Raw genomic sequence first — 22016 nt, 5'->3', positions numbered from 1 at the left:
TGTAGGATGGGAAGCAACATGAAGGTGTTCTGTTTCTTTGATGTATTGTAATCAACAGAAATATATTGTCCTGGGGCCTTTTCTTTGAAGGAATCAAAGGCGATGGCTGTTTACGACCCCCGTGCCTTAGAAACAGCTGTTGCCATGTAATCAGGGAAAGTCCAAATAAGAGGCGTACAATCTTTCGTCAGAGCGTGGTGGAACTGTGCAAAGAGTACAGTCCAGACGTTTCTCCTCATTGAGCCAAATTGAATTCTGTCTCTGTTCAATTCCTTGCTTCTTGTCTTGTTTAATAGATGTCATCAGTGTTTGGACCTGACAGCTACGATCATTTGTGAATTCCCATCTGGCCACACGAGAAGGAACAGTGGAAGTGCAGAACATTGTGGAAGTCATTTCTTGACGCCTTTCAGGAATCGGGCATTGTATCCCCTGTCTAATATTTCAAGATGTAAAATGTTGCTGCATGCTTTGAATGGGAACAATACAAATTAAAAAGTGAAAGCCAGTAGTCCAAATTCAAATCTTAACATAAATAACTCCTAAAGTTGTCCTAATAGTTTTTGCATTTTTACTGAAACTATTATGTTTTTTAAGTTATTCATGTTTTAATGTGTCATTCATCATTGCTAGACCCTGAGGGATCGAAGGTCACGGGCATTCAATGTTGGTTTTCAGCCTTGCTGCTTACGTGCAGCAATTTCTCCAGATTCTCTGAACCTTTTGATAATATTACGGGCCGTAGATGGTGAAATCCCTAAATTCCTTGCAATATCTCGTTGAGAAATGTTGTTCTTGAACTGTTGGACAATTTGCTCAGGCATTTGTTGACAAAGTGGTGACCCTCGCCCCATCCTTGTTTGTGAATGACTGAGCATTTCATGGAAGCTGCTTTTATACCCAATCATGGCACCCACATGTTCCCAATTAGCCTGTTCACCCGTGGGATGTTCCAAATAAGTGTTTGATGAGCATTCCTCAACTTTCTCAGTCTTTTTTGCCAGCTTTTTTTAAACATGTTGCAGGCATCAAATTCCAAATGAGCTAATATTTGCAAAGTTTTCCAGTTCGAACGTTAAGTATCTTGTCTTTGCAGTCTATTCAATTGAATATAGGTTGAAAAGGATTTGCAAATCATTGCATTTTATTTTTATTTACGATTTACACAACGTGCCAACTTCACTGGTTTTGGGTTTGGTACATAAACCCTATAATTATCCAAAAACCGGATTTTGTGATGAAATGTCTGCGTCTTTCGTGGCACACACGAGTGACGTAGCTTGCCCAAAGCTGACAAAAAAAAGTCACATTCAAGTCGCATTCAGGTCGCGTTGCGTTTAGACTGAGGTCACATTCGAAAAGATCATAATCCAATCAGATTTGGACAACCTCCTGATGTGGCCTGAATCTGATGTGAAAAGATCAGATTCGTAGCACAAATCCGATCTGTGTCATTTGAGGGGAAAATAATCAGATTTGATGTGCGGTGTAAACGGAGCCATAGAGGATTCCAGCTTGAGGCTGCAATAAGTGCTCCCTGGAGTCCTTTGATCCCATCTTTTTCTATTATGTCTCTATCAACAGGTGCTATGGGAACCTCTCTGTAGTATGGGAGTCGGAATTTGAGCAGTGCCTCTCAGTCATCGGAGTAGGAGCATGGCTCAACAATTTGCTTAAGACATAGGCAATGGTGCATGCTGCATCACCTTGCGTTGCCCCTGATCCCAGCTGGTTGTGATTAAAAATGTCTGCAACCCAAGACTCGGCATCCATGTTGCAATCTGTCATCAAATGGCTCCACTTTTCGGTCATTCCAGACTTCTCAACTAGGTAAATGCCAGTGTCCAGGTTGCTGGTCTCAGCAATTCGTTTCAACAGTTGAAGTACCAATGATTGCCACACACACACTAGGTGTGGTGAAATTTGTCCTCTGCATTTGACCCATCCCCTTGTTCACCCCCTGGGAGGTGAGGAGAGCAGTGAGCAGCAGCGGTGGCCGCGCCCGGGAATCATTTTTGGTGATTTAACCCCCAATTCTAACCCTTGATGCTGAGTGCCAAGCAAGGAGGTAATGGGTCCCATTTTTGGTCTTTGGTATGACTCAGCCGGGGTTTGAACTCACAACCTACCGATCTAAGGGCGGACACTCCAACCACTAGGCCACTGAGTAGGACCAGCTGTTTTAATTTCAAAAATGACTGCTGCGCCAGACTCATCATTTCCCTGTGACTCTCTAAGGGTCACAACTGTAATCAGGTCTTTTGCGTCATTTTGCCATAAAATAGATTGTGTTTTACACAAAACAGTGACTTTAACCTTGTTGTTAAGGTTGACTAAAGTAGATTATTTACTACTTGTATATTCCAGCAAAAAGTTGAGTGTCAATGTTTGTCTTTGTAGCTTTTGGATTTTAAGTCCGGTTTTTTTTTCTTTACAAAAGTAGTACATATATTCCATTAGCAGAGCCAATAAATGTTCAATGTCACTAACATAAGACTTAGACTTAGACTTTAATAACACTGCTGAGTAGTCAGTATATTGGAAAATGAAAGAACAGCGCGGTAATCCAACCCAGGACCTTCTCGCTGTGAGGCACGAGCACCACCGTGCTGCCAAATATTTAGATATGATTTTTTTATTAGTACTTGCAGGTAAATTTGGCTCGCAGTGAGAGACATTCATACAAAACAGTATAATAAATAAAGTAAAAAAATCAGTAAAATAGCAACACAAATTGTCATCATACCCAACATCATTTGATGCTGCCTCATAAAGTGCATTTAGTATGTAAAGTGTCTACCCTCAAAGAGCATGGCACTCTGCATCATATCTTTGTCATCATCATCAACATCAGTATCGTCATCAGCATCAGCATCATCACCATCCATCCATCCATCCATCCATTTTATACCGCTTGTCCCTCTCATACCAATATCAAAATCATTATCAACATCAGCGTTATTACCATCACCGCCACAACCATCCTCAAAGGATCATCTAGTTTTATTAAGGCAGTGTTTTTCAACCTTTTTTGAGCCAAGGCACATCTTTTTAATAAAAAAAAAATACGGCGGCACACCACCAGCAGACAAGTTTAAAAAATGAACCAGGGATTTTTATACTATTCTAAATTAAACTTTTTTTGATGCATGTTTTGTACCAAAATACATTACTGGATATGTTAATAATTTATAATTTTTTTGGTGAAAATAATAATAAATTCAACATAATTGAAAACACACATTTTCAAACCTTCCTGACACAGTTCCGACTGAGAATAATTAAAACCAGGGATTTTCCATTATATTCCTATCAGTGACAGAGCAGGAAGGGGCTAGGAATCACAATGATTTTATTGGTTTATTAGGTATTATATTTCATTGTTGTACAGTGTGCCTGTATGCTGGTGATCTTTTGTGGATTTTTAAAATGTTTTTTATGTTTTATAAGATTTGTGTTTGCTTGCTTCATTCTGTTTTGATGCTGAATTATAAAAAATACAACTATTTTACCTCCGGGTACCATTAAAGCAGGGGTGTCCAAAGTGCGGCCCGGGGGCCATTTGCGGCCCGCAGGTAATTTTTTAACGGCCCCACGGCACATTCTAAAAATACGATGAAAAAAAAATAAAAAACATAAAAAGTGGTATAAAAGAGCAAACAGGTGAAATGTAACAAGAAAATGTTGCATTATTTACTCTAATAACACAAAGCTACCATGCAGGCTGTTTCTTTCTTTAAAAAATAATAATGAATCAAAATCAATGTCATTATGAATTATTGACCTATTCAAGGCTCCATTTACTTCACATTAAATATTCCACTTTGAGATATTTTGGGGGGAAAATGTTGCATATTTTTTGGTTGCCATTTAAAAAACAAAGTTTTTTAAAGTAGGGCCTAAAAAGAACAAACAAAAAACATAAACAACAATAAAACTTATAATTGACGGATAGATCTGAAGTTGATCTTGAGACTATTGTGGTAAAAGTTTTAAAATTTGTTGGATTAATTTTTTTAAACTTTACTGAGCAGTACTCTTTTGGATCCCCGATAATTTTAGTGGGACTTTTTTTTTTTAAGTGTCATTGCTCAAAAAATAATGAATGAAAATCAATGTTGTTATGAGTTATTGACCTTTTTAAGACTCCAATTATTATATAATCTCAAATATTCCACTTTAAAATTTTATTGGGGGAAAATATTGCATATTTTGTGTTTTTTTTCCATAAAAAAACACGGTTTTCCTTGACAAAAATGGCATACAACTTAAATCTTTAAAAGCGTTACATTGACAGATAGACCTAATGTTGATCTAGAGATTTAAACCTTGAATAATAATAATAATAATAATACTAAATAATGACACATTTGTAATATTTTTTTTGACCAAAACCTTTTGGGGTCCCCGGGATCAAGTCTGAGTGGAGGCCTAAATGTATCTTTTTTATATATTGGTTTTTAAAATAAAAAATATCAAAATGGCCCCCGCTTGCTTTGATTTTTCAGTGTGCGGCCCTCAGTGGAAAAACTTTGGACACCCCTGCATTAAAGAAACCTTGACTTTGACCTTGAATACATAAGACTTAATATAATGCGCCCATTTATTGATATTTTTTCCGGCTTCCTCCCACCTCCAAAGACATGCACCTGGGGATAAGTTGATTGGCAACACTAAATTGGCCCTAGTGTGTGAATGTGAGTGTGAATGTTGTCTGTCTATCTGTGTTGGCCCTGCGATGAGGTGGCGACTTGTCCAGGGTGTACCCCGCCTTCCACCCGAATGCAGCTGAGATAGGCTCCAGCGACCCCCCGCGACCCCGAAAGGGACAAGCGGTAACAAATGGATGGATGGACTTAACACCAAACACTCCCAACAGTTCTGTATATTGTACACTATTTTGTATATTGTTTTGTATGTTGAACAGCAGGGGTGTCCAAACTTTTTCCACCGAGGGCCGCACACTGAAAAATCTAAGCAAGCGGGGGCCATTTTGATATTTTTTATTTTAAATACCAGTACAATATATGTATAAAAAAAATACATTTAGGCCTCCACTCAGGCTTGATCCCGGTGAACCCAAAGGGTTTTGGTCCAAAAAATATAAAAAATGTGTCATTGTTTAGTATTATTATTATTATTATTATTATTATTCAAAGTTTGAATCTCTAGATCAACATTAGGTCTATCTGTCAATATAGCGTTTTTAAACATTAGGTTGTATGCTATTTTTGTCAGAGAAAACCCTGTTTTTTTTTAATGGAAAAAACACCAAATATGCAATATTTTCCCCCAATGAAATTTTAAAGTGGAATATTTGAGATTATAAAATAATTGGAGCCCTAAAAAGGTCAATAACTCATAACATTGATTTTAATTCGTTATTATTTTTTGAGCAATGACACACACAAAAAAATCCCACTGAAATTATTGGGGGATCCAAAAGGGTCCTACTCATTAAAGTGTTACAAAATAAATTATTTTTACTGTTTACTTTTACACAATCATCTTGAGATCAGCTTCAGATCTATCCGTCAATTGTAAGTTTTATTGTTGTTAATGTTTTTTGTTGGTTCGTTTTAGGCACATCTTTAAAAAAAAAAAAAAAAAAGAATATCTGAAAGTAGAATATTTAATGTGACGTAATTGGAGCCTTGAATAGGTCAATAATTCATAATGACATTGATTTTGATTCTTTTTTTTTTAAAGAAAGAAACAGCCTGCATGGCAGCTTTGTGTTATTAGAGTAAACATTGCAACGTGTTCTTGTTATATTTCACCTGTTTGCTCTTTTATACCACTTTTTATGTTTTTATTATCTATTTTTTTATCGTATTTTTAGAATGTGCCGTGGGGCCGTTAAAAATGACCTGTGGGCCGCAAATGGCCCCCGGGCCGCATTTTGGACACCCCTGTTGTACAGGATTGCTTATTGTTTTCATTGGATAATAGTCAGTTTATTTCAATTCTTATTTTTCATCTTTCTTACTACTTGTGTGATTTATTTGTATTCCATATTTGTTTCCACTACCGCACCTTAAGTTGGAGTCCTTAATCTCGTTATATGCACATATATTGACAATAAAGTCCATTCTATTCTATTCAGATGTACGCTGCATGATCTGCGTACAGGAGGGGCAGTCCTGAAAAAATGAGGAGCATTTCAACAAAAACCGAGAGCGAGGCCACACTCTGGACAAAAGTTATAAATTTTTAAAGGCGCTAAAAAGTTACTCCAACAGTGAAATGTGTTTGTTTTTTTTGTAAAAGTTCTCACCTATCATATCACCTAACCTATCATTTCAAACAGGTACATTTCCAAACAAAATGAAAATAGCTAAAGTTGCACCAATTTATAAGACTGGAGACAAACATCAATTTACAAATTATAGACCTGTTTCTCTACTTCCACAATTTTCTAAAATCATTGAAAAACTGTTCAATAACAGATTAGAAAGTTTCATAAATAAAAATAGAATACTCGAAGAGAACCAATATGGATACAGAGCTAATGTTTCAACTTCAATGGCTTTAATTGAAATTACAGAAGAAATTACCAATGCAATAGATAGTAAAAAATGTGCGGCAGCAGTTTTTATGGATCTAACTAAAGCATTTGACACAATTAATCACAATATTTTAATCAAAAAACTAGAACGATATGGCATCAGAGGGTTAGTCTTAAACTGGATAAGAAGTTATCTAACGAACAGGAAACAATACGTGAAGCTAGGCGAACACACGTCTACAACGCTAAATATATCCTGTGGTGTACCTCAGGGATCAATATTAGGACCTAAATTATTCAATCTCTATATAAATGACATTTGTAAAGTTACAAAAGATTTAAAGTTGGTATTATTTGCGGATGATACAACAGCGTTTTGTTCAGGAGAGAACACACAGGAGATAATACAAATAATAACAGAAGAAATTAACAAATTAAAAAGATGGTTTGACAAAAACAGACTATCGTTGAATCTTAGTAAAACTAAAATAATGCTATTTGGTAATAGTAGAAGAGAAAGTCAAACACAAATACAAATAGACGGAATAGAAATTGAAAGAGTAAACGAAACCAAATGTCTAGGTATAATGATTGATGATAAATTGAACTGGAAATCTCACGTAAAAAATATACAACATAAAGTCGCAAGAAACACGTCAATAATGAATAAAGCAAAACATGTTCTAGACCAAAAATCCCTTCATATTCTATACTGCTCACTAGTGTTACCATATCTGAGCTACTGTGTAGAAATATGGGGAAATAATTACAAAAGTACACTTCATTCATTAACGGTGTTACAAAAAAGATCAGTTAGAATAATACATAATGTTGGATATAGAGAACATACAAACCCTTTATTTATTGAATCAAAAATACTGAAATTCCACGACATAGTGAATTTGCAAACAGCTAAAATGATGCACAAAGCAAACTATAACCTGCTACCCAAGAATATACAACAATTCTTCTCAAAAAAAGAGGAGAAATATAATCTTAGAGAAAAACGTAACTTAAAACATTTGTTTGCACGTACAACACTTAAGACCTTCAGTATATCAATATGTGGAATTAAATTATGGAATGGATTAAGCAAAGCAATCAAACAATGTACTAATATGATCTACTTCAAGAAACTCTTCAAACTTAAAGTGTTTACAAAGTACAAAGAAGAAGAACCATGACAAACATTCTCAATTTATTTCATCCATTCATTCATTCATTCTTAAAGTAATCTTACTTATCTCATCATATGAAATATGACTTACTTCACCAATTATTATTATTAAATTCTTACTATTATTTATTTATTTATTTTTATTGTGATTACTTATGGAGTTTATTGTGAATAAATTAAGAACAGGAAGTGAACAAAAAGTTTTAGCAACTGTTATGTAAAAGAAAAGGGGTAGGATTAAATAAGCTCTGCTTCTTCCTACTCCTTTTCGAACATGTTGAAAAGAGAAACTGGAAATTGTGATGTATCATGTTGTATGCTTGCATGTTCCAAATAAACTCCAACTCAACTCAACTCAACTCACCTTGCAGTTTAGTCTTGGGAATCTTCCCACAAGGCTTGCTGGCCGTGACGGTGGGAGCACAGGTGGCATCCATGAGCGCCCTCTTCAGCACGCCCGTCCTGTTCTTCTTGCCCGTGGCCGGATCGCACTCCCCCCAGGCCTGGAAGTCGTACTTGCACTCCCCTGCGGAGAGAAATATTCCACAGCTTTGTTTATTGTCTCCTCGTCGCCCGCCCGCTAATGCGTCCACCGCCAGATGCTTTGTCTTTATTGGCGGCATAAAAGGCGCTTATAGCTGTCTGCTAACAGGAACAGATGGCGGCGAGGATACGTGATGGCGCCCGCTAACAGATGACGGCAATCAGGAGCATCCAGGATGCCGGAGAAACTTCCGGATTCGAATCCTGGCAGCTAATACATGTGGCATGTGTTGCTTTGACGTGAAGACAGCTTCCATTTGGGGACATTTGTCTTATATTACTCTGAGTCATTTGGGGAGTTGGTAGGGGGGCGACACATGAAAGAACCCCCTTGTCATCAACATTCCGAGGGCGCCCATCATCAGGGGAGGAGGATGAGCCTTTGTTGCGAGGATGTCCCGCATTTAAAAAAGCCTTAAGGATCCTGGGAATCTGGCAAGAAGCCACCTCCTCTCTTTAAGGTCCCATTTTGTAGAATTGTTCAAGGTACACTGTAATTTGTCCAATGTAATAGATGCCATACAACTACGTAACCTTACAGAGTGGGACAGGAGGATACAAATGTTTAGCTATGCGTGCTAAAGTGCTAACATTAAATTTTAGTATATTTCTATGTTAGCATTTTCACTGTAACGCTACACATAAAATAACAGAGGGGCGGGAAAGGAGGACACAAACGTTAGCTATGTGTGCTAAAGTGCTAAAATTAGATTTTAGCATATTTTTATGTTAGCATTTTCACTGTAACTTTACACATAACACAAAGGAGATTGAAAGGAGGACACAACAACAATGTAGTATTAAAGAGTGGGACAGGAGGACACAAATGTTTTCAACACCAGTATATATATGCGTGCTAAAGTGCTAACATTACATTTTAGCATATTTCTATGTTAGCATTTCCACTGTAACGCTACACATAAAATAACAGAGGGGCGGGAAAGGAGGACACAAACGTTAGCTATGTGTGCTAAAGTGCTAAAATTAGATTTTAGCATATTTTTATGTTAGCATTTTCACTGTAACTTTACACATAACACAAAGGAGATTGAAAGGAGGACACAACAACAATGTAGTATTAAAGAGTGGGACAGGAGGACACAAATGTTTTCAACACCAGTATATATATGCGTGCTAAAGTGCTAACATTACATTTTAGCATCTTTCTATGTTTGCATTTTCACTGTAACTCGACACATAAAATAACACAAAGTAGCTGGAAAGGAGGACACAAACGTTAGCTATGCTAGCATAGCCATGTGTGCTTAAGTGCTACCATCAAATGTTAACCTCATTCTAGGTTACCATAGTCACTGTAGCACTGCACACACAACAAGGTAACATTAAATAGTGGGACAGGAGGATACAAATGTTTGTAACACTAGTATGTCTATGCGTGCTAAAGTGCTAACATTACATTTTAGCGTATTTCTATGTTTGCATTTTCACTGTAACTCGACACATAAAATAACACAAAGTAGCTGGAAAGGAGGACACAAACGTTAGCTATGCTAGCATAGCCATGTGTGCTTAGTGCTAACATCAGATTTGAACCTCAATCTAGATTATCATAGTCCCTGTAGCACTGCACACACAACAACATAGTATTAAAGAGTGGAACAGGAGGACACAAATGTTTTCAACACCAGTATATCTATGCGTGCTAAAGTGCTAACATTACATTTTAGCATATTTCTATGTTTGCATTTTCACTGTAACTCTCTACACATAAAATAACACAAAGGAGCTGTAATGTAGGACACAAACGTTAGCTATGCTAGCATAGCCATGTGTGCTAAAGTGCTAACATTAGATTTTAGCATATTTTTATGTTAGCATATTCACTGTAACTTTACACATAATAACACAAAGGAGATTCAAAGGAGGACACACATATTGGCTACACTAGCACGGCTGTGTGTGCTAAAGTGCTAACATTACATTTTAGCATATTTTTATGTTAGCATTTTCACTGTAACTTTACACATAATAACACAACGGAGATTAAAAGGAGGACACACATATTGGCTACACTAGCATGGCTGTGTGTGCTAAAGTCCTATCATCACATTTTAACCTCATTCTAGGTTAGCATAGTCACTGTAGCACTGCACACACAACAACGTAGTATTAAAGAGTGGGACAGGAGGATACAAATGTTTTCAACACCAGTATAACTATGCGTGCTAAAGTGCTAACATTACATTTAAGCATATTTCTATGTTTGCATTTTCACTGTAACTCTCTACACATAAAATAACACAAAGTAGCTGGAAAGGAGGACACAAACATTAGCTATGCTAGCATAGCCATGTGTGCTAAAGTGCTAGCATTAGATTTTAGCATATTTTTATGTTAGCATTTCCACTGTAACTTTACACATAATAACACAAAGGAGATTAAAAGGAGGACACACATATTGGCTACACTGGCACGGCTGTGTGTGCTAAAGTGCTAACATTACATTTTAGCATATTTTTATGTTAGCATTTTCACTGTAACTTTACACATAATAACACAAAGGAGATTAAAAGGAGGACACACATATTGGCTACACTAGCATGGCTGTGTGTGCTAAAGTCCTATCATCACATTTTAACCTCATTCTAGGTTAGCATAGTCACTGTAGCACTGCACACACAACAACGTAGTATTAAAGAGTGGGACAGGAGGATACAAATGTTTTCAACACCAGTATAACTATGCGTGCTAAAGTGCTAACATTACATTTAAGCATATTTCTATGTTTGCATTTTCACTGTAACTTTCTTAACATAAAATAACACAAAGGAGCTGTAATGTAGGACACAAACGCTAGCTATGCTAGCATAGCTATGTGTGCTAAAGTGCTAACATTAGATTTTAGCATATTTTTATGTTAGCATTTTCACTGTAACTTTACACATAATAACACAAAGGAGATTAAAAGGAGGACACAAATATTGGCTACACTAGCATGGCCATGTGTGCTAAAGTGCTAACATTACATTTTAGCATATTTTTATGTTAGCTTTTTCACTGTAACTTTACACATAATAACACAAAGGAGGTTAAAAGGAGGACACAAATATTGGCTACACCAACATGGCTGTGTGTGCTAAAGTGCTATCATCACATTTTAACCTCATTCTAGGTTAGCATAGTCACTGTAACACTGCACACACAACAACGTAACATTAAATTTAAATTTGAAGCTTTTAAGGTGGAATTCTTTCCCATTCTTGCTTGATGTACAGCTTAAGTTGTTCAACAGTCCGGGTTCTCCGTTGTGGTATTTTAGGCTTCATAATGCTCCACACATTTTCAATGGGAGACAGGTCTGGACTACAGGCAGGCCAGTCTAGTACCCGCACTCTTTTACTATGAAGCCACGCTGTTGTAACACGTGGCTTGGCATTGTCTTGCTGAAATAAGCAGGGGCGTCCACGATAACGTTGCTTGGATGGCAACATATGTTGCTCCAAAACATGTATGTACCTTTCAGCATTAATGGCGCCTTCACAGATGTGTAAGTTACCCATGCCTTGGGCACTAATACACCCCCATACCATCACAGATGCTGGCTTTTCAACTTTGCGCCTAGAACAATCCGGATGGTTCTTTTCCTCTTTGTTCCGGAGGACACCACGTCCACAGTTTCCAAAAACAATTTGAAATGTGGACTCATCAGACCACAGAAAACCTTTACACTTTGCATCAGTCCATCTTAGATGAGCTCGGGCCCAGCGAAGCCGGCAGCGTTTCTGGGTGTTGTTGATAAATGGCTTTTGCCTTGCATAGTAGAGTTCTAACTTGCACTTACAGATGTAGCAACAAACTGTAGTTACTGACAGTGGTCTTCTGAAGTGTTCCTGAGCCCATGTGGTGATATCCTTTACACACTGATGTCGCTTTTTGATGCAGTACCGCCTGAGGGATCGAAGGTCCATAATATCATCGCCTGCAGTGATTTCTTCAGATTCTCTCAACCTTTTGATTATATTACGGACCGTAGATGGTGAAACCCCTAAATTATTTGCAATATCTCGTTGACAAATGTTGTTCTTAAACTGTTCGACAATTTGCTCAAGCATTTGTTCATCAAATGGTGACCCTCGCCCCATCCTTGTTTGTGAATGACTGAGCATTTCATGGAAGCTGCTTTTATACCCAATCATGGCACCCACCTGTTCCCAATTAGCCTGTTCACCTGTAGGATGTTCCAAATAAGTGTTTGATGAGCATTCCTTTTTTGCCACTTGTGCCAGCTGTTTTGAAACATGTTGCAGGCATCAAATTCCAAATGAGCTAATATTTGCAAAAAATAACAAAAGTTTACCAGTTAGAACGTTAAGTATCTTGTCTTTGCAGTCTATTCAACTAAATATAGGTTGACAAGGATTTGCAAATCATTGTATTCTCTTTTTATTTACGATTTACACAACATGCCAACTTCACTGGTTTTGGGTTTTGTACTTTCGCAGTGCCTCCATGGTTTGATTCAAAATTTTCAGGACTATTGCAGATCCCAAATACGGCAGGTACCGATAGGTAAGAAAAGTTGGTTTTGCATAGTAGGGCCCCTTTAAGTAAATGTAACACAATATCACCCAACTCTGTAGTTCGGACATAACTCCTGTAGAGAACTTTTCCACCCGCTCGGGGGACATTACAACACGTCACTTTGATTGTTCCTGGCAACTTGAAAGTAAAATAGACTTTCGTTTTCCCAAAGAAGTACATGTCTATGGGATGGAACAGACAAGCAGCCTGTTGGGAGATGTTGTTGTTGCTGGAGGAAGAACAAGTGTTGAAGATGTGAGAGGTCAGACTGTAAACGTTTGAGTCACTTGAGGAGGATGGGGGTGGGGGGGTGGGGGGGTTGACAGCAGTAGGGCGGGGGCACGGAGGCTTCTGGTCACCGGAGCGAAACAGCATCCCAAACCGAACAAGTGGACAGTCAGTGTTGTCCCAGCAGGCACAAGACATTAAAGGCCTACTGAAACCCACTACTACCGACCACGCAGTCTGATAGTTTATATATCAATGATGAAATCTTAACATTATAACACATGCCAATACGGCCGGGTTAACTTATAAAGTGACATTTTAAATTTGCCGCTAAACTTCCGGTTCGAAACGCCTCTGAGGATGACGTATGCGCGTGACGTAGACCGGCGAACACGGGTTTGCCTTCCACATTGAAGCCAATACGAAAAAGCTCTGTTTTCATTTCATAATTCCACAGTATTCTGGACATCTGTGTTCGTGAATCTGTTTCAATCATGTTCATTGCATTATGGAGAAGGAAGCTGAGCAAGCAAAGAAGAAAGTTGTCGGTGCGAAATGGACGTATTTTTCGAACGTAGTCAGCAACAACAGTACACAGCCGGCGCTTCTTTGTTTACATTCCCGAAAGATGCAGTCAAGATGGAAGAACTCGGATAACAGAGACTCTAACCAGGAGGACTTTTGACTTCGATACACAGACGCCTGTAGAGAACTGGGACAACACAGACTCTTACCAGGATTACTTTGATTTGGATGACAAAGACGCAGACGTGCTACTGTGAGTATGCAGCTTTGGCTTCTAAACATTTGATCGCTTGACCGTATGTGCGCAACTTTTTTTTGCGTATGTACGTAACTTTTTTAAAATATATAAGCTTTATGAACCTTGGGTTAGGTGAACGGTCTTTTGGGCTGAGTGATTGTGTGTGTTGATCAGGTGTTTGAATTGTATTGGCGTGTTCTATGGAGCTAGGAGCTAGCAGAGGAGCTAGGAGCTAGCGTAACAAACACGCAGGTGTTTTTATGCAGGATTAATTTGTGGCATATTAAATATAAGCCTGGTTGTGTTGTGGCTAATAGAGTATATATATGTCTTGTGTTTATTTACTGTTGTAGTCATTCCCAGCTGAATATCAGGTCACCCCCGGCTCTCACAGCATCTTCCCTATCTGAATAGCTTCAACTCCCCACTAGTCCTTCACTTGCACTTTACTCATCCACAAATCTTTCATCCTCGCTCAAATTAATGGGGAAATTGTCGGTCCGAATCTCTCTCACTTCATGCGGCCATCATTGTAAACAATAGGGAACTTTGCGTATATGTTCAACTGACTACGTCACGCTACTTCCGGTAGGTGCAAGCCTTTTTTTTATCAGATACCAAAAGTTGCGATCTTTATCGTCGTTGTTCTATACTAAATCCTTTCAGCAAAAATATGGCAATATCGCGAAATGATCAAGTATGACACATAGAATAGATCTGCTATCCCCGTTTAAATAAAAAAAATTAATTTCAGTAGGCCTTTAAGTGTACATAAATGAAGGTATGTGTTGCTGAGTTCGACTTGGATGTGATCTGGACTGTACACGGGTGCTTAATTTGAAAATGTATTTTTGTTTGTGGATTGTACGCAACCTGTTGTGTTCCCTGGTTTTTGGTGTACATGGGTGAAAAGGTGTGTGTTGCTGAGCCCGATCTGGACGTAATCTGAACTGGACTTGGTTTTAAGAACCCTTTTGAACAATCTGATTTCATTGACAACCCGGTCTGGTGAAGTTAAGGTCCTTTGTTTGTTTTGTTTGAAAGTAAAGCAATATAAAAACAATCACATAAAAAATAGTAATTAATGAAAATGTTAGTGGACCAGCACCACACACAATCATGTGTGCTCTAAAGCAGTGGTCCCCAACCTTTTTGTACTTGAGGACCGGTCAACGCTTGAAAATTTGTCCCACGGACCGGGGGGGGGTTAGGGCGGTAGTACATTATTTTTTTTTTTATTTTTTTTTTTTTTCTCATAAAGAAATACAATCATGTGTGCTTACGGACTGTACCCCTGCAGACTGTATTGATTTATATTGATATATAATGTATATATTGTGGTTTTTATGTTGATTTAATTTTTAAAAAATTTAAAAAAAATAATAATAATTTTTTTTTTTTTTTTTAACTTCTTGTGCGGCCGCAGCCTGGTACCAATCGGCCCATGGACCACTGCTCTAAAGACTGTATCCCTTGCAGACTGTATTATTCTATATTGTAGGAACCAGAAGGTTTTTTTTAATAACAGAAAGAGACAGCCCCTTTTGTGTAAATGAGTGTGGATGAGTGTGAATGGGGGAGGGAGGGTTTTCTTGGGTTGATGCACTAATGGTAAGTGTATCTTGTGTTTTTTTCCATGTTGTTTAAAATATTAAAAAATAATTTAAAAAAAACAATGTTCCCTCTAATTTTCCATCTGATTTGCAGGAGTGTAATTTGTTGTGAGTTCATGCACTGTGTTGGTTTTGTTCTTTGAACAAGGTGATGTTCATGCACGGTTCATTTTGTGCACCAGTCAAAAAAAACATAACTTTGACTTGAATTTGAAAAAAATAATATTTTCATTTTTCACTAAAGATGGGTTCGGTGAATGCGCATATGAAACTGGTGGGGTTCGGTACCTCCAACAAGGTTAAGAACCACTGGGTTAGAGTGTCCGCCCTGAGATCGGTAGGTTGTGAGTTCAAACCAAAGACTATAAAAATGGGAGCCATTACCTCCCTGCTTGACACTCAGCATCAAGGGTTGGAATTGGGGGTTAAATCACCAAACAATTATTCCCGGGTGCGGCCACCTCTGCTGCTCACTGCTCCCCTCACCTCCCAGAGGGTGATCAAGGGTGATGGGTCAAATACAGGGAATAATTTCGCCACACCAAGTGTGTGTGTGACAATCATTGGTACTTTAACTTTTAACTTAACAACGTAGAAACATAATTGTCGACGTTTATTCAATGTCAGGTTGTGACGCTGAGTCGACTTTTAAAATGTGGTCATTTCCCAACCATCAATGTTCTCGATTTACAAATACAACTATTTTGTAACTGTTTCAAAGTGAGTTTTAACGGACATTTATGTGTAATCAACGTTGTATCAATGTTTTGTGCCTGCTGAGGTAGATGCTATCACTAGATGCTTTCCCACATAAACCTAATGTCTATTCTCTTATTTGATGAAGCATTTTGTTCCTATTTAATACAGAGCCTAACCTCCAAACTTCTTCTTCCAGTTGCAGGGGATCTTGCAGCGCTGCGTCTTGATGGTCTGCTTGCAGTCGGTGCCGGTGCGCGTCCCCTCGCGGGTGCCCAGGCCGCAGTCGCCCTCGTTGGCCACGCAGACGCTCCACTGCCACTCGCCGCAGTCCGACTTGCGCTCCTTCTTGCCTGCAGAGACGGCAACAATGGGCTGACAACAGGAGCGTTTAAGACTACAGCAGTGTGTCGCTTTCATGCTAATTCGACATGCAAATGAAGCTTTGGGCTGAATATGAATCATCTTTAATTTGCCCGAGTGGGATGATCCCACTTAGCTGCCTTTTTCTTGCAGGCTATTTGTTTTGAACTCAATCCTCAAAGGAGACACAATTACTCCACTCCCAACATCTGCTTATGGTAATGATATTTTACTCCACTTGTAACATAAGCAAGCATTTTAGTGAAATACATTTGTGCAACCTTGCTTGTCCACAACAGAGCAGGAATATGACTCAGCATATAAATACGAGTTTGAGTTTATTTGGAACGTGCATACAATTACAACATTATGCATCACCATTTCCAGTCTCTCTTTTCAACATGTTCGAAAGGAGTAGGAAGAAGCAGAGTTTATTTAATCCCACCCCTTTTCCTTTACATACCAGTTGCTCACACTTTTGTTCACTTCCTGTTCTCAATTTATTCACAATATACTCCATAAGTAATAACATTAAAACAAAAAAAAACAACTAGTAAAGTAAGTTGTATTTCATATGGTGAGATAAATAAGATTATCAATAAATTCAGAATGTTTATCGTGGTTCTTCGTCTTTGTACTTTGTAAAGACTTTAAGTTTGAACAGTTTCTTGAATTGGATCCGATTAGTACATTGTTTGTCTTCTTTGCTTAATCCATTCCATAATTTAATTCCACATACTGATATACTAAAGGTCTTAAGTGTTGTACAAATGTTGTGCATACAAATGTTTTGAATTCCATTTAGTGGCCTAGTGGTTAGAGTAGGTAGGTTGTGAGTTCAAAACCCGGCCGAGTCATACCAAAGACTATAAAAATGGGACCCATTGCCTCCCTGCTTGGCACTCAGCATCAAGGGTTGGAATTGAGGGTTAAATCACCAATCACTCTCGAGCCGCGGGTTGCCGACCCCTGATGTAATGAATACCAGTGTCTGATATAATTTATCCCAAATGTATTTATGTATTATATCATCTAATTAATGACAGTGTCTGATATTGTTTATACTAAATTCATTGATGTATCATATTATCCACCGAATCCCAGTGTCTGATATCATTTATCCTCAATTTATTTATTGCGATGTAATGAATACCAGTGTCTGATATAATTGATCCTCAATGTATTTTTGTATTATATCTTCTAATTAATGGCAGTGTCTGATATCATTTATACTAAATTCATTTATGTATCATATTATCCAATGAATCCCAGTGTTTGATATAATTTATCCTCAATTTTTTTATTACGATGTAATTAATACCAGTGTCTGATATATTTTACCCTAAATGTATGTATGTATTATATCATCTAATTAATGGCAGTGTCTGATAATATTTATACTAAATTCATGCATGTATCATATTATCCAATGAATCCCAGTGTCTGATATCATTTATCCTAGGATAATGTACGTATTATATTATCTAATGAATGCCAATGTCAGATATCATTTAGCCTAAGTTTATGTATGTAATACAGTATATTATCCAATGAATGCCATAATGTCTGATACCGTTTATCCTGAATTCTTGATGTACCAGTAAATGAATGCTCGAGTGTCTTATATATTTGGATTTTGCTGAATTAAGTGGTTTATTATTATCTAATTAATACCACAGTGTCAAATATATAAGTGAACAAAGTATCAGTAATTAAAAGGTCATGAAGAAGGGGTAAGATTAGAATAACTCTACTTCTTCCTACGCCTTTTCAGACATGTTGTATAATGTGATTAAACACGTGCTGTTCTCTCCGTTATTTTAGCACGCTTCACACAAATAAAACACGACAGTGTTTTTGTAAAAATGTGGTCTTTGCTTCCTTGCCTTGTTTCTCAGACTTGCCGCCCTCGGCCGCCATCGCTGTCAGCACCAGCATGGCCATCATGGCCGCCCGCGTCCACTGCTTCTGCACATACATCCTGCAAAAAAAACCAACTTTTTAGACAATCTATTGGAAATAACCAGATTTATAAAATTAATACATATTACATGAACAGATTAAACCTGTAACACCACTTGTTGTAAAATTACAACGTTACCTTTAACCATCCTAAAAAACAATCTGTTATATATTTTTTATTTTTTTTACCACATTTACATAGTCATTGGGTCCTATTGTTCAGTCTTACAAGGCTATTGGATCGTACATTTGTTTATAAGTCACGCCTTCTGGCCATGAACTCACACAACCTCTCAAGGTTTTCTTCGGACAAAATCTATTTGTTTCATTGGACTGGATTCATCAGATTCAATTAAGTAAAATGTCTTTTATATTTTCTTTGGTTGTTATTACAATGCCTAGAGCATGTACATATGTAGTTATTGTGGAACAGATGCATCAAATTTCATTTAGAGCTTGTTATATAATTGTTGCAATTATACAACACTGGGTGAATGTGGTAGTCAAAATAGCTGGCTTGTTGCAGTGGGCTCAAACAGGTTGTATTCCCTCCACTACATCACTGGCTGAAGTATTTTCTCTATACATGGATAGTATACATTCTACCCTTGTGTTGTGTTCTGGTGACTTATTTAAAAGTTTTATCTCTAAAAAATGTAGTTAATTGATCAGCCTGATCTAAAATTCCATGACATTGTCCACAAAGAGGATATCAACAGACAATTCAGTTCAAAATGGATGGATGGGTGGATAGATGAGGCAATTCCTGAAGGAATTGCATGTGAATGCTCCAATGCTGAAGTTGAACTGAAATCCTGGAAACAAATTTTGAATTGTTGAAGTAGAGCACACAATTCCCAAACAGGCTGAATATTTTGAAGATGGAACAGTTGGAATCAGATGAAAAGTGTGGGAGTTGTAGAACTTTGAAGAATGTCCCATTGATTTCAATGGGGATTTCCAAAAAATGTTCCAGAAAAGTGGGATTTGTTTTGAAAATGGTAAAAAACAACAACTTCAATGTTATGAATGAGTTGAAATGGTTGGTGTTGGAATAGTTCAAATCGGTCGAGAAATGTTGAAGTAGTAACATGTTGGAATTTCGGGAAAACCGGGAATTTTTCCTGTTCAAAAAACAACTTTGTTTTTTGTCCTGATTAAGAGGAATGTTTTGACGGTGGAACGGTTGAAATGGGTTGAAAAATGTGGAAGGAGTAGTCGACAGAAAAAAGGGTGGAAATAGGGCTTTGGAATACCAGGAATTCTGGAAAATCCTGGAATTGTTTTTAACTTGAAAAAAAAATGTAGTTTAAATTTCCAGGATGGTGGAATGTGTTGAAGGTGGAATGGTTTGAATCGGTTGAAAAATGTGGAAATGGTGGAAGTTTGAAAAATGGCCAATTCATTTTGAATGGGAAAAATGTCCCAGAAACCCTTGAATTCTGGGAAATCTGGGAATTTTTGGAAATTGTCAAGGCTGAACAGTTTGAAGTTGGAACGGTTAGATTCGGGTGAAAAATGTGGAAGGTAGAGCGTGCCAAAATCTGGAAAAGAAGAAGAAGAAGTTGAAGAAGTTGAATAAATAGATGAATTTTGGTGTAGAAACCCATATGTGTGAATGCTTTGGAGCATTCACACATATGAATTATTTGTTATTTTGTGTTTAAAAACCACAAGGAACTTTAGCAGACGGTCATTTTCCTTCCTTAAAGTTGCAGCAAAAGTACTTTTGATCGCTGCAAGTAAAGACGTTTCATCCTGCGCTCATCCATCCTGAGAAGAATGGATAAATAAATAAGAATTCCGTTGTCACGCTGCAGGGAAAGTAAGTAGACGGCGGTGTCACTTTTGATTAAACGTAAGTCGACTCTGAGCAGTGATGAACTTCCATTAACTTTGACACTTTGAACGGAGCTGAGGTTTGATCGGTGTCTCGCTTGAAGGCCGTAATGAGTTGTTCAACTTGTGATTTGATGCCAACGCCAGGATTAATTGCCATTTTTTTCATACGAGGAGACGTCTTGGAGCAAAGAAGACGGCATGAAAGGGATACTATTCGTTTTTTTTAACAAGATGAGACGTCGTCTGGGGTCGCTCTGGGGACGTTGAGCCAGGACTTCGTTATAAATGTCCTCCGAGAGAGGACAATGTCGCTTCCGTCTTTCTCCAGAGCGACTTGAAGTGCTCCAAAACAGCGTTAGAATAGCCCTGGCTGTTGTTGATACACGTACTTAATGTACAACATTTTAGCCAACATTGCAGTTATAAGTAGCTAACATCATCATTATTACGCTAACATTGAAACAAGCTAACTTTGCAGTTATAACGCTTACAGCTAACATTGTAATTGTAATGCTAACAGTGAAACTAGCTAACAGAGAAGCTAGCGCACGTTAGTTATAATGCTAATAGTCAAAGTAGCATAGACAGATAAATACGTAGATAGATGGATAGATAGACTTGTATTAATCCCATAATGGGGAAATTATGTGGTTTCAGTGAAAGTTTTTACATACAGTAACTGAAGTAAAACGTAATAAAAAACTAAAAATGTGTAAAAAAAATAATAATAGATGTTGCGCGCTAACAACTGCACTCTGTATACAAAAAAAAACTAATCAAAAACACTATCTTAAAACCCTTACCTATCATTTACATACGTGTACAGCTCTGGTAATGGGTACATTCACACCTGCACAAATGTACTTCAAAATGTAACAATCAAAATAAATGACTTTTTTTTTTTGACTAGGGCATGCGTATATAATATGCATTAGTTTGACCATTTAAAATCAACGATAATAAAAAGGAGATGCTTGGAAATAGCATAAAAATGGCCCAAAAACTTGGAAAAACGTGAATCAGAGCGTTACTTTTTGGTGTAACCATCATGAGCGTTCTGTTCAGGTATATTTCTTTTATATTTTGATAAATCATCATATTTATGTATTACTAAATTTAAATAGGTATTGATCAATCTTTAAGCTGTGTGTATTTGATTGCAGTTTGCTTTTGACATCTTATTTAGAATTGTAGTTGAAACTTTTACAACCTCGTGTTGCGCTCATGAGGGCGTAACCAAACTAGATTCCATTTAATGATCTTATTTTGAATATTTATTCCCTTTTTTACATTTAGTATATTTAAATATTCATTTATAAACATTGAATACATTTCAAATATCAATAAAATGCAATTGCCTTCATCTTATAGGGTAATGTTTAGTTACACCAAGTCATGAGCGTAACACTAAGCTTCATCACTTTGACTTGTAATATCTCTAATTCTGGTGGTGTTTTATGCTTTTTTTCTTTTTGGAACATGTACTATACATATAATACAATAAAGTCCCATATAAAATTATGTTTCTAGCAATACTTTAATTTTGCCATTGAAAGTAACACTCCAATGTCCATTAGTGGAGCTGTACACATATACTAATACATGATAGTTATTGTGCTAACAGTGAAACTGACATCGTAATTGCTATGCGGATTAATATGAGTGTAACTAATATTGCAGTTATAACGCTAACAGTAAAGCCAGCTACCATAACAGCTATAATGCTTGTTAGCCGGCTAACACTGCGGTTTTAATGTTAACAATGAAGCTGGCGAACAT

At 37.3% G+C, this 22016-nt stretch overlaps 1 protein-coding gene across 1 annotated transcript in view; it reads right to left on the bottom strand.

Moving 5' to 3' along the window:
• ptn (pleiotrophin) overlaps nt 1-22016 on the bottom strand; it is a 78837-nt gene that overhangs the window by 21806 nt on the left and 35015 nt on the right. Inside the window, exons 2-4 of the mRNA XM_062064723.1 lie at nt 18320-18414; nt 16250-16423; nt 8050-8211 (exon numbers count right to left, since the gene is read on the bottom strand). Of these exons, the coding sequence (XP_061920707.1) occupies nt 8050-8211; nt 16250-16423; nt 18320-18414 (431 nt within the window). The remainder of the gene's footprint in view (nt 1-8049; nt 8212-16249; nt 16424-18319; nt 18415-22016) is intronic.

This window comes from Entelurus aequoreus, linkage group LG12, assembly GCF_033978785.1.
Source record: "Entelurus aequoreus isolate RoL-2023_Sb linkage group LG12, RoL_Eaeq_v1.1, whole genome shotgun sequence".
Lineage (NCBI taxonomy): Eukaryota > Metazoa > Chordata > Actinopteri > Syngnathiformes > Syngnathidae > Entelurus > Entelurus aequoreus.
Note: the sequence above shows the minus strand (reverse complement) of the source record. Positions and strands in the feature narration are given on the sequence as shown.